The 19,531-nt window shown below is 45.1% G+C and overlaps 1 protein-coding gene across 1 annotated transcript in view; it reads left to right on the top strand.

Annotated features, from left to right (window-relative positions):
• LOC118392394 (cyclin-dependent kinase 17) overlaps window positions 1-19,531 on the top strand; it is a 33,131-nt gene that overhangs the window by 8,942 nt on the left and 4,658 nt on the right. Inside the window, exons 2-4 of the mRNA XM_052460256.1 lie at window positions 13,267-13,418; window positions 15,901-16,065; window positions 17,610-17,743. Coding sequence (XP_052316216.1) covers window positions 13,292-13,418; window positions 15,901-16,065; window positions 17,610-17,743 — 426 coding nt within the window. The 5' untranslated portion in view covers window positions 13,267-13,291. The remainder of the gene's footprint in view (window positions 1-13,266; window positions 13,419-15,900; window positions 16,066-17,609; window positions 17,744-19,531) is intronic.

Here is a 19,531-nt window from a genome sequence, read left to right as displayed (position 1 = left end):
GGTAAGGTTTGGGTTAGGGTGTGGAGGGGCATGATGAGAGGGGGAGGGGATTTGATTAATGCTTCGGGCCTAACCGGGTTAGCGTTGATTGTATTACATTTGGAACTGAGCTGCCTCCAGAGCGGTGTACTAAAGAGCATAATCAAAGAGTTCGCCTGCGAAGTTGGCTCAACACAAGTGACAGCGTAAGCACCTGGAGTAACAAGTAGGATTCTGTGCTTTCACATGCAAAAGTGATTGTTTTTGATAAAAACACTATCTGCTTTCTCAATGAAAACTACTTTGAAAATTTCGGACATATATTTTATGGAAAATATATGTATGTTTCTAAACAACGTATCATACCGCTTTGTTGACATGACTGAGTGGTGCAGATTTCTGATTGATTTGAGAAAGGCCCTCTTCCCTCACTTCCCTCGTTCACATCACGGGCCATAGCCCGGTGCACCGCAGTTCAACTTACTGGAACTCCCTCAGGGTCCAGGAAGGAGGTGTAATACTGTGTTTGGGAGTGCTCGGGCAGTATATTGTAGTCCGCATGTCTTTAATCCCATTCATTTGACGACAGTGGTGGTTTTGGTTAGTAAGGCACACCTGCAAGATGAGGAACCCCTCTGGCACTGGTGTTTGTGTCCGTGTGTACTGTGTTCACTGCTGTACCCCCTCTTCTCTTACACAGGTGTGTTTGTGTGGTGGCCTACAGGGGTCTGTGACTGTCTGTGATCTTTATATCATAGGGGTGATGTTAGCTAGCCCAGGGCTAGGCCTGTAGCTGTAGCTTGTTACTCACCTCCATGTACACAGCAGACACACAACGGGTAGGGCTGGGCGATATGTCCGAAAAAATCTTATCTCCATTTTTATTAAATTTTTTCCCTCTGAATAAGCTTTGCTTTGCACAATTTTAAAGGTCAATACACCACATTTCAAACAGTCAGCAATAATCTAATGAATTCAAGGCTTGTAAAATTATACAGTGTCAAGAAAAAGTATGTGGGCCCTTTTGAATTGCCTGGATGTCTGCATAAATTGGTCATCAAATTTGATTTGATTTTCCATCTAAGTCACAACAATAGACAAACGCAGTCTGCTTAAACTAATAACACATAAATTATTGTATTTTTCTTGTCTATGTTGAATACATAATTTAAACATGCACAGTGTCGGTTGGAAAACGTATGTGAACCCCTGGGCTAATGACTTCTTCAAAAGCTAATTGGAGTCAGGAGTCAGCTAACCTGGTCCAATCAATGAGATGAGATTGGAGATGTTGGTTAGAGCTGCCTTGCCTTGAACAAAAGAGGTCTCAGAAGACCTAAGATTAAGTATTGTTGACTTGCATAAAGCTGGAAAGGGATAAAGTATCTCTAAAACCATTGATGTTCATCAGTCCACGGTAAGACAAACGGTCTATAAATGGAGAAAGTTCAGCACTGTTGCTACTCTCCCTAGGAATGGCCTTCCTGCAAAGATGACTGCAAGAGCACAGTGCAGAATACTCAACGAGGAAGAATCCTAGAGTGTCAGCTAAAGACTTACAGAAATCTCTGTAACATGCTAACATCTCTGTTGACGAGTTTACGATACCTAAAACACTAAACAAGAATGGTGCTCATGGGAGGACACCACAGAAGAAGCCACTGCTGTCCAAAAAAACCCACATTGCTGCATGTCTGAAGTTTGCAAAAGTGCACCTGGATGTTCCACAGTGCTACTGGCAAAATATTCTGTGGACAGATGAAAGTAAAGTTGTGTTGTTTGGAAGGAAGGAAGGAACACACAACACTAAAGGGCTGGGTGATATGGCCAAAATCTCATCCCGATATAGGTCATTTCATATCCCGATAATGATACATATCACAATATAGCACATTTTCTGTCAAACCCACCGTCGCTGGACCAGACAGGACTGGCAAAAAGTGCTCTTCACTGACGAGTCGTGGTTTTGTCTCACCAGGGGTGATGGTCAGATTTGCGTTTATCGTTGAGGAATGAGCGTTACACCAAGGCCTGTCCTCTGGAGCAGGATCCATTTGGAGGTGGAGGGTCCATCATGGTCTGGGGTGGTGTGTCACAGCGTCATTGGACTGTGCCTGCAATGACAACAAGCTATCTCAACACTGTGCATTACAGGGAAGACATCCTCCTCCCTCATGTGGTACCCTTCCTGCAGGCTCATCCTGACATAACCCTCCAGCTTGACAATGCCACCAACCATACTGCTCGTTCTGTGTGTGATTTCCTGCAAAACAGGAATGTCAGTGTTCTGCCATGGCCAGCGAAGAGCCCGGATCTCAATCCCATTGAGTACGTCTGGGACCTGTGGGATCCATTGAGCATAAATTTCCCATAACATGTTCATTGATACTCTCGTTTTAGTAGGGTCTGCTCTGTTCTACATTTTGATAGTTGAGACATAAAAAGGGTATAATTAGAAAGGTAATAATGTCTTAGAGTTTCGGTGTCAATATGACCGATTCTGTTGGACCAAACCTCAAATGCAAATACTGAGTTTAAACTGCTTGTTGTGAGAGAGGAAGAAGTTCTTTGGGGGAGGGGCTTGGTGTCTGTGCCAGTGGGAAGGTGCATAGTGCACACAGCATAGAAGGAGCAAAGGAGCCTAGAACAAAAAGATTCAGAACACAACAACAAATAGCATTCTTGCAATACCGGCATTTGGAACATCACGCTAAAACGAAAATGTGAATTAATTTGATATATCCCCCAGCCCTATGGACAGGTACTAGGCCTTTGTCTCAGAATAGCTTATCACAGTGTTAACCATATTAGCCTCAGGTCAATGTGGAGGAAGGGTCGTTGACATGTATTTGACATTTGAATCTATTAATCAAAGTTGGCATATTTATTACATTTTGCCCTTTACCCAGTCCTCCTTTTGACTTCAAAGTGTTTCATCTGTAGGTTCTACAAAGCAAAAGTTGGTGTCATATGAAGCTTTATCGCTTGCTCTGAAGTATGAGTAGCACTTCTATTTAATTTGTGAATATTGAGAATTATAAACATAATTATTAAACTATATTTTAGATTTGGCTTTTTATTTATATATATTACTCTACTGCCATATCAAAGTTTCACCGTGGGATCTCTACTAGTTTTTAAAGTTATAGCCCGTTTTATAGAGTTTGGTTACATTGCCTACTGTGCCAATCATTGCACTCCTTTCACTTATATCATTACACATCCTGCACATTACCAGCAGAGGTCGACCATTTTGAATCCATTTTCACATTCACTCTGTTGGTAATGCTTACAAATTGGATCATAACAAAAGTAGCAGAGATCCCGCTCTGGAACTTTTGATATGCCCGTAAAGTATATTACGTTCAACAATAAATTAGTATTTTTCTATTGTCATGTTTGTTTATTTTTAAGCTAAATGAATGTAAAAATGTGTTATTGAAATCAATCTACTATTCATATCACAGATCATGCGGTAAAGCTTCATATGACACCAATTGTTGCTTTGTAGTGCCTACAGATGAAACATTATGGAGTCTTAAAGGCTTTAATTAACTTAATTATTTCTCAGTTATGCTTTTAGATACATATGTCAAAACTTCTTCCAAAGGACCCTTCTATGAATTACATTTCGTGAACACTTCAAAATCATGTATTTAAAAAATAATTTTGTCCTGGTTTGGTATTGAATTCCAGTACAGCCCTGTCTCTGTTCTCTTTCTCTGTTCTCGTCTGTTCCTTCCTCAGCTAACAGTACATGCCTGGAGTTACCCCCGGTGATGTCATGCCTCTTACACAAACACAAAGACACCATTCTGTTCTTCTCACTCGAAATATGCTCACTTTCTCTTTTCCTCGCTCTCTTTATCCCTCGCTCGCTCTCGGCTTTCACACTCTCTCACATGCACGTGCACACATTCACGTCTCTTCTCGTTCCGTTTTTATCTTTTCTATTTTCAATTGAATATTAATTTGATCATATCATAATTTCCTAGTTACTTGACAAATAGTGAGAGTGAGACTAGAAGGAAAGGAGCAGCCAGCCAGAGAGGGTTCTGGGATAGTCTAGACCTACTAATCTTTTGGTAGCATAATATAGAGTCTGGGGCCTTGGTCACCATGGTGACGAGAGAGGAGTTTGGGGATATAGAGAGACAAAAGGGAGAGAGACAAAAGTTGCTGTTCTTATTCAACTTCAAGGCAGATGTCCCTAAATGGGGGTGGAACTACTGTATCTTTAGGGACATGACTTCAAGGGAGCTGTCTTAGTTGTCACATTTTAATTGATTTTGATGTGTGTGTGTGTATTCGACTTAATTAGGCCTTGTTGTCTGCCGTCTCTCACTCGCCTGCCCTTTGTCTCCTCATCGCTGGGCTCTGGCTTACCCACGATGCACTGGGGGACCCCCAGAAGCACAGGCTAAGAGGTTTGAGGGGGTGCCTGGTTTGGGTTTGAAATTCTGGGTCAGGACTTCACAGAATAATTATTAGACTGTGTGTGTGCCTGCTTGCACATGTATGTTTTTTTGAAAGGATGCTGATAAGCGAGAGGAATGGGGGGGGGGGGAATACTGGGACAGAGCCCATCAGCCAGTGTGTTGGATTGTGTTTGATGGGGAATTCTCTGTGCTTTCCATTTCACATCATTCAGATATGCCAGATGCTTTATCCCCCCTCCCTATCCCCAGCCCCCCAGCCCTGTCACATGAGCTCTCTTTGTTTTGGTGTGGCCCAGCGATAATACCCGTCTCTGTTACACCCCTCTGTATCTGAGACAAAGAGTGCTAATCTCGTACTTATGGCTGCACAATGAATCACACTTTAATCAAAATTGCAATATTGACATGTGCAATATCCATATCTCAAGGCTGATTTAAAAAAAACAAAAAAACATTATGAATGGAACATTCAAATGTAGTAAGGGTCCCCTGAAACTCTGACCAACACTTTGGTTCCTACTAGTGATGCACCAAAATGACATTTTTGGCCAATTCCGATATTTTCTTTGCCAATAAATACTGATAACCGATTTATTTAACATTTTAGCGGCCTTAAGTGTTCTAGTACAGTTAAATAGTTAACACACACACTACATCTCAGTGCAAGAGGCATCACTACAGTCCCTGGTTCAATTCCAGGTTATATCACATCCGGCCGGCCGTGATTGGGAGTCCCATAGGGCGGCGCACAATTGGCCCAGCGTCATCCTGGTTCAGCCAGGGTAGGCCGTCATTGTAAATAAGATTCTGTTCTTAACTGACTTGCCTAGTTAAATAAAGGTTACACAACACACACACACACCACACTGACCATTAAGTTATTTTTTGGGCATTTACGTATATCCCCATTACCATCCTTATTGTGGCTAGCTTCACAGCACATAACCCGGTCCGGTCGAAGCTCACTAGCCAGATGAAGCTAGCTGGCTGCTTACAATGTTAGTTTTGGGCAACGGGGTTAAGTAGCTGGCTAGCTATTTATTTGAACTGAAGTTCAATTTCAATAGGCAAACAAAAAGTGGCTACCTAGCTAATACTTACTCACAAGGATTCCTAAATCATTGCTAAGAATAATGAAAATAACTGCAGTTTCTACTGGTCATTGTTTTCAGGCTGGTTGTATTGGTGCTAGCTAAGTACCAAGCTAAAGCTAGCTACCCCTGAAGTTGCGGTTGAACAAATAATGCTTTATTACCAGCGCGGTATTGTAAAATAGTGTTATTTGACACGTAAAGACCCAAACGGCGTTCCATAGTAATGTCGTGAAGCTAAAGGCAGTGAAGCCATTACTGTGTAACTCAAGTAGGGCAACGTGTACCGGTGCTCGACCAGTCGGCGAAAGCTAACGTTTTAATTACATTTGAATTGAACCTTTATTTAACTATGCAAGTCAGTTAAGAACAAATTCTTATTTACGATGACGGCCTACCCACGACAGAACGGTTGGTTGTCAAGGGCAATGAATTCCACTATCTTGGCGTCAATGGATTTCGCCTTTGAGTTGTCTCGCTGAAATGTTCTTACTCTTTCAAATGACTGCTCGACTTGTTGACTGCTTGATCCCCACAGCAGATATTGTGGGCTAGGTTAGGAATGCTGTGTTGCACGAGTAGCGCAAAATTGTACGTGGCTTCATTACGTCATATATCTAGGTTATATAGGTATGCACATCAGCTTTGACATCGGTTTTGGACTTCGCCGTTAAACTAGACATCAGGCCGATACCGATGTTGCCATTTTTAGCTAATCTCATCGGATTCCGATATGTTCACCAATATATTGTGTATCCCAGGTCTGGTTCATCCTTGGGAGCAATTTCCAAATGACTTATCTGTACAAACAATAGTACACAAGTATAAACACCATTGAATCACGCAGCCGTCATAACGCTCAGGAAGGAGACACGTTCTGTCTCCTAGAGATGAACGTACTTTGGTGTGAAAAGTGCAAATCAATCCCAGAAGAACATCATGTTGTAGGGGTGCTTTTCTGGAGGAGGGACTGGTGCACTTCACAAAATAGATGGCATCATGAGGGAGGAAAATTATGTGGATATATTGAAACAACATCTCAAGACATCACTCAGGAAGTTAAAGCTTGGTCGCAAATGGGTCTTCCAAATGGACAATGACCCCAAGCACACGTCCAAAGTTGTGGCAAAATGGCTTAAGGACAACAAAGTCAAGGTATTGGAGTGGCCATCACAAAGCCCTGACCTCAATCCCATAGAAAATGTGTGGGCAGAACTGAAAAAGAGTGTGCGAGCAAGGAGGTCTACAAACCTGACTCAGTTACACCAGCTCTGTCAGGAGGAATGGGCCAAAATCCACCCAATTTATTGTGGGAAGCTTGTGGAAGGCTACCTGAAACGTTTGACCCAAGTTAAACAATTAAAGGCAATGCTACCAAATACACTCAATTACTATGTAAACTTCTGACCCACTGGGAATGTGATGAAAGAAATAAAAGCTGAAATAAATCATTCTCTCTGCTATTATTCTGACATTTCACATTCTTAAAATCAAGTGGTGATCCTAACTGACCTAAATCAGGGAATTTGTTACTAGGATTAAATGTCAGGAATTGTGAAACTGATTTTAAATGTATTTGGTTAAGGTGTATGTAAACTTCAGACTTAACTGTACATACATACAGTACCAGTCAAAAGTTTGGACACACCTACTCATTCAAGGGTTTTTCTTTATTTTTACTATTTTCTACATTGTAGAATAAAAGTGAAGACTTCAACCTCCACATATATGGAAGAATCATGTATTAACCAAGAAAAGTGTTTAACATATCAAAATATATTTGAGATTTTAGGTTCTTCAAAGTAGCCACCCTTTGCCCTGATGACAGCTTTGGACACTCTTGGCATTCTCTCAACCAGCTTCACATGGAATGCTTTTCCAACAGTCTTGAAAGAGTTCCCACATGCTGATCACTTGTTGGCTGCTTTTTTTCCTTCATTCTGCGGACCACTCATCCCGAACCATCTCATTTGGGTTGAGGTCGGGTAATTGTGGAGGATAGGTCATCTGATGCAGCACTCATCACTCTCCTTCTTGGTCAAATAACCCATACACAGCCTAGAGGTGTGTTGAGTCATTGCCCTGTGGAAAAATAAATGATAGTCTCATTATGCGCAAACCAGATGGGAGGAGGATGGCGTCGGAGGGGAAGGCTGCCGTCTTATTGCTCACCTCAAACTGGCTGAGGAGTTCTTCTTCAATGAGTCAGACGGGAGGAATATAATACAGACACCAGGTCCAGATCCCCGTTATTAGCTGGAGATGGAAATGTAGATTTCACGGAAAGAGATCAGGGTGTCTTGTGAGGATCAGGCGACAAGTGGCTATCTGTGCCATCTATGCTGTAAGCACAACCCCCACCTGTGGACGTCAGGCCCTCATACCACCCTCATAGAGTCTGTTTCTGACCGTTTGAGCAGACACATGCACATTTGTGGCCTGCTGGAGGTCATTTTGCAGGGCTCAGGCAGTGCTCCTCCTGCTCCTCCTTTGCCCAAAGGCGGAGGTAGCGATCCTGCTGCTGGGTTGTTGCCCTTCTACGGCCACCTCCACGTCTCCTGATGTACTGGCCTGTCTCCTGGTAGCGCCTCCATGCTCTGGACGCTACGCTGACAGACACAGCAAACCTTCTTGCCACAGCTCGCATTGATGTTCCATCCTGGATGAGCTGCACTACCTGAGCCACTTCTGCAGGTTGTAGACTCCGTCTTATGCTACCACTAGAGTGAAAGCACCGCCAGTATTCAAAAGTGACCAAAACATCAGCCAGGAAGCATAGGAACTGAGAAGTGGTCTGTGGTCACCACCTGCAGAACCACTCCTTTATTGAGGGTGTCTTGCTAATTGCCTATAATTTCCGCCTGTTGTCTATTCCATTTGCACAACAGCATGTGAAATTTATTGTCAATCAGTGTTGCTTCCTAAGTGGACAGTTTGATTTCACAGAAGTGTGATTGACTTGGAGTTACATTGTGTTGTTTAACTGTTCCCTTTATTTATTTTTTTAACAGTGTATATAAACTCAATATTAGGAAGGTGTTCTTAATGTTTTGTACACTCAGTGTATGTGATCTTATACAATGTAAGCAAGGTTTTAAATGATTATGTTTTAGTAAAATATTATATCTGTTTGGGCTTCTTATGGTCAATTTGCATTCTTCAAATGATTTGTAATTGCTCTGGCCACCTGACCATCTGCTCAAGAAAAAATTGACCTGCGGCTGAATCTAGTTGACGATCCCTACCGTACTGTGTGAGTGTGTGAGTGAGTGCAACTACTAGAGAGAGGGTGAGTTAAAGAATGAGATGGAATGAGCGAAAGGGAGGGGAAAAGAGGTTGCGTTTTCTCCCTGCGCTGCTGATGCAAGATTCTGGACTCTGTCCAATGGGAGCAGCTAATCTAGTAACTCTATATCTACGCTGCAGGGTGGCAGAGAGGGATCTGCTCCAGTTACTGAAGGTGGGACCAGCAGCATATGTTTTTTTCATTGTTGGATATAAAAGACTGCCCAATGCGCACACACACATTGGAGGACAGCTTTGGCTTCCTTGGCCCTCAGTTCTTCTCATATTTCCTTGCCAGCTCAGCTCATGCTGCTGAGCTGAGGTAAATAGTTAAATAAAGGTTCAATGAAAACATTTTAAAAAATGCAGCAGGAAAGAGTGAGTGTGTGTGTCACTCCCTACAGCAGCAGACAACCTTGGTCTCAGCAACCCAATCCTTCACAGCCTGCCCATTTTCCTAACCTGTCTGCCCAAGGACAGTGATGCCCTGAGGGGCAGACACAGGCATACTCAGCCCCAGCCACATGACCAGGCCTGTGTCCCGCACAGGATAGAGTTGTTGGAATGGTAACATAGCATGTTAATATCATAGCCTTGTTGGCATTACTGCATTCAATACTGTCAGTGTGTGTGTGTGTGTGTGTGTGTGTGTGTGTGCGCGTGTGCGTGTGCGCGTGTGTGGACCACAAGTGTGGCTGATAAGATACATGGAGAATGTTCTGTTGGAAAATCCTATTCGTGAACTCCGAACACACTCTTCCCCTCCTGCTCACTCTGTTTTTCTCTCTCACTCTTCTGCTCTCTCTGTTTTTACCTCCCTTTCAATTTAAGGGCTTTATTGGCATGGGTATCATATGTTTATATTGCCAAAGCAAGTGAAGTAGATCAACAATACAAATTAACAGTGACCATTACACTCACAACAGTTCCAAAAGAATAAAGACATTTCAAATGTGCAAATAGTTAAAGTACAAAAGGGAAAATAAATAAACATAAATATGGGTTTTTATTTACAATGGTGTTTGTTCTTCACTGGTTTCCCTTTTCTTGTGGCAACAAGTCACACATCTTGCTGCTTTGATCGTACACGTGTATTTCACCCAATAGATATGGGAGTGTATCAAAATGTTTTTTTCCCCCGAATTCTTTGTAGATCTGTGTAATCTGAGGGAAATATGTGTCTCTAATATGGTCATACATTTGGCAAGAGGTTAGGAAGTGCAGCTCAGTTTCCACCTCATTTTGTGGGCAGTGTGCACATAGGCAGACCTGGCTCTCAAGAGAAGACAGGCTATGGCGGCCTTTCTCAAAAGCAAGGCTATGCTCACTAAGTCTGTACATAGTCAAAGCTTTCCTTAAGTTTGGGTCAGTCACAGTGGTCAGGTATTCTGCCACTGTATACTCTCTGTTTAGGGCCAAATAGCATTGTAGTTTGCTATGTTTTTTGTTAATGCTTTCCCCTCTCTCTCTTGCTCCCCCCCCAGCAGGTTTGTTGTGCTTAAACAGATGCGCGCACACATCAACACACCTTGGTTTTACTATCCTTGTGGAGACCAAACTGTTGATTCCCATCCAAAATCCTATTTTCTCTAACCTTAACTCTACACCTAATCCTTAACCCCTAACGTAACCCTAAACCTAACCCCTAAGCATAGAATGAGCTTTTTCCTTATGGGGACTGGTGGAATGTCCCCACAACGATAGTAAAACTAAAAACACATGCACGTGCACACACACACACACACACTCCATTAACTAAATTTGTTTTAATGAGATCAACTCCAGCCGAGAAGAGAACCAGGTCATACCCGTGCAACACACACCCACATCCACGCTTAAACCTGACATCAAAGCGTCCCTGCCTTCGCCCAGCTAGGTACATGGTGGGTGTTGGGGCATGTGGGGGGCAAAAGGTGGGGGAGACTAATCTTTCATCCCCTAACACACACACACACACACACTGTGTTTCATCGATTTTCATTGGTAGATTAGTGGTTGACTGGGGGTGGGGTGCTGCTATATGCGTTGGCCTGGGGCATATTTGAGGGCACAGATAGAAATGTCATGATGTGATTTCTCACTCTTCATGACAGAGAGGCATGTCTGTTCTACACTATATATTTGTATCTGATCGTTCTTTGACGTTGTGCCCTACTGGCTGGAATCTGTACACCTGGAGGTGATTTGAGCCTATAAGCTTAGTCTGGACATGGTGAGTGTATGTGCACTTGGGGTCATTGATTGAATGATTCCAGGAATTCCTGCAATGCACGCTCATGCCATCAGGAATGACAGAGGAATTTTAAGGATGACCGAGATGTGTGTCTAGACAGACAGATGGTGTCTCAAGTGTATGCAGTTGAGCAAATGATCTCAGAGGGAGTGAAAGAGAAAGGTACAGTACATGACCAAAAGTATGTGGATGTCGAACATCTTATTTCAAAATCCTGGGCGTTAATATGGAGTGGGTTCACCCGTTTTGCTGCTGTAACAGCGTCCACTGTTCTGGGAAGGCTTACCACTAGATGTTGGAACATTACTGCAGGGTCTTGCTTCCGTTCAGCCATGAGCATTAGTGAGGTCGGGCACTGATGTTGAGCCATTAGGCCTGGCTCGCAGTCGCTTCAGCACCTCGGCGGTCCCGTTCTGTGAGCTTGTGTGGCCTACCACTTCGCGGCTGAGCCGTTGTTGCTTCACAATAACAGCACTTACAGTTGACCGGGGTATCTCTAGCAGGGCAGAAATTTGATCAACTGACTTGTTGTAAACGTGGCATCCTATGACTGTGCCACGTTGGAAGTCACTGAGCTCTTCAGTACGGGCCATTCTACTACCAATGTTTGTCTATGGAGTTTGCATGGCTGTGTGCTCAATTTTATGCACCTGTCAGCAACGGGTATGCCTCAAATAGCCTAATCCACTAACTTGAAGGCGTGTCTACATAGTTTTGTGTAGATGGCTGGAGAGATGGATAGCTAGATATTCTTGGTCCTCTTCTTGTCTGTCTGATGTGATGTTTTCATGATGTAGTGGATAACTGTATCCCATGTGTGAGACACACACACACACCGCACCCTTCACTGCTAGCTGGCAGTGTGTTATCGCTGTGTCCAGTACGGGATGGTGTGAGGGGGTTAGAGGGAGGGGGGGGGTCCCACTCTCGAGGGGAGTCACCGCGGCAACACAATGGGCAGGGAAACTGGCCCGAGGCAGAAAGAACAAGGTGTTTCCTATGACCTGGCTTACTGCTGTGTCAGCATGCGTGCGCACACACACTGATACACACATACTGATACACATAAACACACACACTGATACCCAAACCATACACACATGCACACACACACACTGTATTCTACATGCATTTATGCATATTTATCATACGCACACAAATCATACACTAGCATATCCGCACAACACATTATTAATTGATACACTTACACACATACAGTAGATCCTACACAAATGGATGCACACCCAACACAGCCATACCATCGGACCAGGAAGGTATTTGTGTTGCTATGAAATGTGGCCAGTTCTCCCAGTTTGCTGGCCTTTTCACCTCCCATCACACTCAGCCAGCCAGCCTGCCTCGGCCAATCACTGCAGCCGCTGGACTAGGTCTGTCACTGCAGCCCACCAATCACATCACACTACACAACCACATGACGACCACTGCTGTTACTTAGGGTGTGGCCAGTCTGAGGACACTGATGGGGAGGTGTGTGTGTGTGTGTGTGTGTGTGTGTGTGTGTGTGTGTGTGTGTGTGTGTGTGTGTGTGTGTGTGTGTGTGTGTGTGACCGCTATTCCTATATTTAGTTGGTACTGTGGATTTGAAGTTGACCTCTGTGTTGCACCTCTCATTATGTCATTTTAGCCACAGTAGATGGCCTTGACAAATGATGGATGTGTGTCTGCTTCTGCATCTGTGTGGGTATGTATGTTTAAGCGTGTGTGCATGTGTGTGTATTAATGCATTTTGCTTGCAATTAAGGAAAGCAGTATTCATGTTTGGATGTTAAATTAATGTTTAGTTTGTGCTTTATGAAGGCCCTAGCTGAGTGCTGAGGGGAGGTGTGGTGACTGCAGTATTCATCTACTCATCATAAATATTAGATTAAAAGGAGGCGTAGTTTATTTATGAACGGTGCTATTTTAGCACATCGTGTGTTCTCCGCCTCTCATGCGTACTCTTGCAGCTTAAGGATTGGGCTTCTCACGGTCTGTGTCCATGTGTTGGTAGCATGTACAATACCAGTCCATACGGGGTTAACAACCTAATCACGACAACACAACGTACTTACTCCAGCCCAACTGTGCCGATCTCAACATAAGGAAGCTAACGTGTCGCTATGTGAGCAACATTGGACTAGAAGTGACTAGCGAGACAATTACAAGTTACTTGTTTACGCCTGGCCACCTAAAATGTGTGTGGGTCCAGTGCTGACCTTTTCCCTCTGTGCCCTGCCAGCCCAGCCAACCCTGAGGAGTGTTTGATGGAGAAGATGAAGAGGTTTAAGCGGCGTCTGTCCCTGACGCTGCGCTCCAGCCACACCATAGACGAGTCTCTGTCTGAACTGGCCGAGCAGATGACCATCGAGGACGGCGGCAACAAGGACAATGGTCAGTAGCGTGTGTGTGTGTGTGTGTGCGCGTGTGTGTATGTGAGAGAGAGAGTATTAGAGATTGTATTAGTAAACAAACAGAGCACACATGCTCCAGTGCTCTGTGCCAGTCCCAGTGATAAGAGACTGATGATGTTACTATTCTGAAGTGACTCTTGACTGAATGCCAGTAGAGAAGGATACAGCCAGTGGACACACACACTAGGGCCCTTTGGTCACCCCGAGGATACAGTTGAAATGTTTGATGTAGCTGGCAGCCAGCAGTATCCTTTCTTGCCATCTGAAGTGATTTAATTTGATGGCTAATGAGAGTTTAAAGAGATGGTGTGCCAATGGCCAGAGGGAGAGCGAGAGAACAGGGTGAGAGACATAGAGAGGGAGACCGAGAGAACAGGGTGAGAGAGGGAGACCGAGAGAACAGGGTGAGAGACATGGAGAGGGAGACCGAGAGAACAGGGTGAGCGACATGGAGAGGGAGACCGAGAGAACAGGGTGAGCGACATGGAGAGGGAGAGAACAGGGTGAGAGGCATGGAGAGGGAGACCGAGAGAACAGGGTGAGAGACATGGAGAGGGAGACCGAGAGAACAGGGTGAGAGGCATGGAGAGGGAGACCGAGAGAACAGGGTGAGAGACATGGAGAGGGAGACCGAGAGAACAGGGTGAGAGACATGGAGAGGGAGACTGAGAGAACAGGGTGAGAGGCATGGAGAGGGAGACCGAGAGAACAGGGTGAGAGACATGGAGAGGGAGACCGAGAGAACAGGGTGAGAGACATGGAGAGGGAGACTGAGAGAACAGGGTGAGAGGCATGGAGAGGGAGACCGAGAGAACAGGGTGAGAGACATGGAGAGGGAGACTGAGAGACATGGAGAGGGAGACTGAGAGAACAGGGTGAGGGGCATGGAGAGGGAGACCGAGAGAACAGGGTGAGGGGCATGGAGAGGGAGACCGAGAGAACAGGGTGAGAGGCATGGAGAGGGAGACCGAGAGAACAGGGTGAGAGGCATGGAGAGGGAGACCGAGAGAACAGGGTGAGAGACATGGAGAGGGAGACTGAGAGAACAGGGTGAGAGACATGGAGAGGGAGACCGAGAGAACAGGGTGAGAGACATGGAGAGGGAGACTGAGAGAACAGGGTGAGAGACATGGAGAGGGAGACTGAGAGAACAGGGTGAGAGGCATGGAGAGGGAGACCGAGAGAACAGGGTGAGAGACATGGAGAGGGAGACCGAGAGAACAGGGTGAGAGACATGGAGAGGGAGACTGAGAGAACAGGGTGAGAGACATGGAGAGGGAGACTGAGAGAACAGGGTGAGAGGCATGGAGAGGGAGACCGAGAGAACAGGGTGAGAGACATGGAGAGGGAGACCGAGAGAACAGAGTGAGAGGCATGGAGAGGGAGACTGAGAGAACAGGGTGAGAGACATGGAGAGGGAGACAGAGAGAACAGGGTGAGAGGCATGGAGAGGGAGACCGAGAGAACAGGGTGAGAGACATGGAGAGGGAGACTGAGAGAACAGGGTGAGAGACATGGAGAGGGAGACCGAGAGAACAGGGTGAGAGACATGGAGAGGGAGACTGAGAGAACAGGGTGAGAGACATGGAGAGGGAGACCGAGAGAACAGGGTGAGAGACATGGAGAGGGAGACTGAGAGAACAGGGTGAGAGACATGGAGAGGGAGACAGAGAGAACAGGGTGAGAGGCATGGAGAGGGAGACAGAGAGAACAGGGTGAGAGGCATGGAGAGGGAGAAAGAGTGGAAATTGACACACAGGGAAAACAAGCAGCAGTGTGAATGATCGTGTTCTGGAGAGTAGCTCTTTATATCCTTATATAACAACAGAAGCAGCCTGGTGGGATGAAACACGTACTGGGAAAATAAACACAACGCAGGGGGACGGCAGGTGAACACAGAAAAGGAAACCACTCACACGTAAACAAACAGACATTTTGGGCTGTTGAAGTATAAAGCTAAAATCCTCTGGCCTACTTTAGGTTGCATAAGTGTTCTTTTCTACTGTTTTTATATAAAACAAGGAAGCACTCTGTTTACTGAATTCTGCTCAACAGAAGACTGAACAGTATATGAACTTCTTGTTTTATAATGACTGATTGATTCATTGGTAGAATGCGTGGTTGATTCAATGGTAGAATGTGTGATTGATTCATTGGTAGAATGCGTGGTTGATTCAATGGTAGAATGTGTGATTGATTCAATGGTAGAATGTGTGATTGATTCATTGGTAGAATGTGTGGTTGATTCAATGGTAGAATGTGTGATTGATTCATTGGTAGAATGCGTGGTTGATTCAATGGTAGAATGTGTGATTGATTCAATGGTAGAATGTGTGGTTGATTCAATGGTAGAATGTGTGATTGATTCATTGGTAGAATGCGTGATGAATCTGATGGATGGATAGATGGGCCAATTGATTGACATATTGACTAATTGATTGACATATTGTTTCTCCTTGCAGAGCCAATCGTGCGTAATGGGCGACCACCCTCCTCCCACAGCATGCACTCGTTCCTGCACCAGTACACCGGCTCCTTCAAGAAGCCCCCCCTCCGCAGGCCACACAGTGTCATCGGAGGAAGCCTGGGTTCCTTCATGACCTTCCCCAGCAACGGCAGCCGCCTCGGTGAGTTACACAGAGAGGGACACAAACAGACTCGGAGATGCACAAGCACGTATACACTAACGGCACACATGCTTACACACACACACACACGCGCACACACACACTCATTCAAACATGCAGGCATATTTACTAATGACACACCCACTAGCAGCACCACTATAAGCAGCCTGTTCTCCTTCATGGCCATGCCACCCAGCTGCCAAGGTGAGTTGCCGTGGAGACGGGCATGCTCGTGCCTGTGCACCAGGAAGTTACTGAGAGAGCAGATGGCGACAGAGGACAAACAGGAAGTGAGTCATAGCCCCTGAGAGTTCTGTCCTGACACGGTCATGGTGTGACTTTTCATCACACACAACACCAGACTCGTCTGTCTCCGTCTCTATCTCCAACCTTCCTCGCAATTAAGTGCGTTTTGTACGACTCTACCTTTCTCATTCTACACTGTGTGTTTGGATGTTTGTGTGCGTATGTGATTCATTCATTTGTATGTGTCTGAGGACAAACATCTTCTCCGCATGTTCTCTGAGCCGTCACCATGACGATAGCTGTTCCTTGCTGTTCTCTGGTCTCCAGGGTGAGCCAACTATCATGGTCTGCGGTCTCGTCGATAAGTTTTCACGAAGAGCTTCTCCTCAGACTGAACTCTGTCCCAGTTAGAGTTACATGAGTTTGGGGATTTTGGGGGGGAACAGACAACCAGGCAAGTCTATCTGGGACAAGATGGAACTAGATTAAAACACACTGTCACACTATGTTAAATGCCTGGTTAGCTCAAACAACAGAGTGGGAGAGAGCGAGGGAGAAATAGGGCCAAGGAGAGGAAAGCGAGTGGAGTTGGAAAGAAAGGAGGGGTATTTGGTAGGCAGAGCAGAAGATAGACGGCCAGAGAGAGAAGCAGAAAGGGGTGACAGTAGTGTGCTGGATGATATGATGGCAGGCTGCTGGGTTGGAGGTGTTGACACTGATGACGGAGAGAATATGTGCCAGCACACAGCTACTCATTAACTGTGTGTGTGTGTGTGTGTGTGTGTGTGTGTGTGTGTGTGTGTGTGTGTGTGTGTGTGTGTGTGTGTGTGTGTGTGTGTGTGTGTGTGTGTGTGTGTTCACTAGTCCCCCCACTACGCACCATGTTCTACACCAGAGGCAGTAGTTTCAGTTTTATGACCCTGGAGGAAGCAGTGTTGGTTAGTGTTTCATCTTTGGCCTGTGGGGTGAGAAGGGGAAGGGGTGAGAGCGGGACTCTGCAGGATGATGAAAGGAGGGAATTTGAGAGAGAAGGTGAGGTTGTAGGATCAGATCCAGGCCATAAACTAACTGTTGACAGAATGAGAGAAAGCACTCCTCTCTGTAATGTCTAACTTATTCTCTCCTATTCTTACTAAAACAGCAGACTACTGACTCAGTTTGACACAAGCTATAGCAAGTCCTTGCCATGTTTATCTTATCACGAGTGTCATTTGCCAGGCAAAATGTTGAAATTGAGCAAGTTCAGCTTCTGAACTCTAACTCTTCCTCCCTCTTTCTCCTCTTCCTCTCCTCCAAAGACATCGTCCATGAGAACCTGAAGATGGGCTCAGACGGGGAGAGTGACCAGGCGTCTGGGACGTCGTCGGACGAGGTGCAGTCGCCCACCGGGGTGTGTCTGAGGAACAGGGTGCAACGACGCATCTCCATGGAGGTACACAAACACAGCTGGCAGGGTGGAAGTATGAGCCGGTTCAGGCCACGAACAGTTAGACTGACTGACTAATGGAATGTTGTCATGAGACAGTAATCTGTGGCACGCTTGGCCTCTGACTGCTGACGTTCCAGACGATCCCCTGCCACATAGCTGGTCAACAATCCTGAGAGGAATCTCGGACAGGGAGTGGGATGGAGACCGAGAGAGCGACTGCTCCACTTAGCTCAGCGAGAACCCGGGATTTAAAGAGGGACTGCCTTTAAAAAGCAACTAATCCCTTTTTGAAAATGTACTGATGTGGCATCAGTATGAATGAAATAGTTGTTCTAGTGTCAACATTTACTGCGAAGTGTAAATGGGATCATTTTGGTCATAAAGTTAGTCTCATCCGTGCGTCACAACGGTAAATTAAGGTTGAGTTTTTTAATTGGATGATGTCCATTTGCCCACTAACATGGGGTGAACAGCTGTGGTGATCGCTCTCTATCCAATAGCATAAAGAGTGACAGACCTGCCCAGCAGCTCCGACTTTGTTGACATAAGACAATGCCTCGTGCATTCTTTTACTTGAAAAATACTGCCCCAAACACATTGGTTGTATGTAAAATTGCCTAACTAAAACATCCACGGCAACAACTTTAATTATATTTAATTACAGATTTCTTGAGTTGTCTTGGATTCATTCTGGGGATTTTGAGGAAGTGAAATTCTGAGTCTAGTGTCTCATGGGGGACAAACACCTCCAATACTGAAATCCTGTTTTTCTTATAAGCAACAGAAAAACACTCATATGTTCAGTCACTCTTTAAGGCTGGGGAGGTTTTTCCTTTTGTCTCTGTGACTCATTTTATTTTCTGTATGGGTAAGCTGTGTTATTTTTGCTATTTTCTACGTGAGTGAATGCTGTGAAGTATGACCTTAGTTTCTGGTGACCCATGGACTAGAACTTATTCAATGGATAATAGATTTAGTGCTTGTCTCACTGGTTCTGTTTACGGAGTTCCTATAGAATCACTGGTAGGAATGCTGTTTCCTCAGCCTGGTGACATTCTGCCACCTGGTGGTCAGTCTGGAGAAATGTAAGCAGTACTTTACCTAAATATCAGTATTAGGTTATTGCACGCGCACACAGGGATTGACCTATTTCTCCTTGATGCCAAGCGTTTATCATATTAGTCTGAGCGGAGACATGAGGTGCTTGACCTTTTTAGATGGGAATCATCCGACATCTGAATAATCTCTCACACACACACACACGTCATCTCGGTTACTACATCTAACCAGATTCACACATGCATATCATTCTGCCCATTAGTTCCCTTTGAAGCGGAGTGTTGATGGGGTTAGTAGGCTGTAACAATACACTAATTCATGTCACTGTCTATTGAGAGAACATGATGCTCTCTTTCCATCTACTTCTACGGTTGAGAGATGGCAGGCGGTATACAAGTGTGTTACGTGATATCCATGGTGTGTGTGTGTGTTAGTGTGTGTGTGTGTGTCAATAGTGTGAAGATGCTTGTTTGCTTATCTCTGTTTTTGCTTTCTCTTCTTCAATAACGATTGTTTTCATGTATGGATCATTTTTCTAGAAGCGCCTCTATTCTTCTGTCTCTCTCTTTGGGGTGAGTGGGAGGAGAGGAGAGAGTCATATCTAGGACAAAGTGTGTGGGTGTCATCATGGAGATGGCTACATGTTCCACACAGACAGACGCCATATTCGATAGGACACATGATATATGTGATGTGTATGTTACGTCTCTAACCCGTGTGTGTGTGTGTGTG

This window comes from Oncorhynchus keta, chromosome 13 (genome assembly GCF_023373465.1).
Source record: "Oncorhynchus keta strain PuntledgeMale-10-30-2019 chromosome 13, Oket_V2, whole genome shotgun sequence".
Taxonomy (NCBI): domain Eukaryota; kingdom Metazoa; phylum Chordata; class Actinopteri; order Salmoniformes; family Salmonidae; genus Oncorhynchus; species Oncorhynchus keta.
Note: the sequence above shows the minus strand (reverse complement) of the source record. Positions and strands in the feature narration are given on the sequence as shown.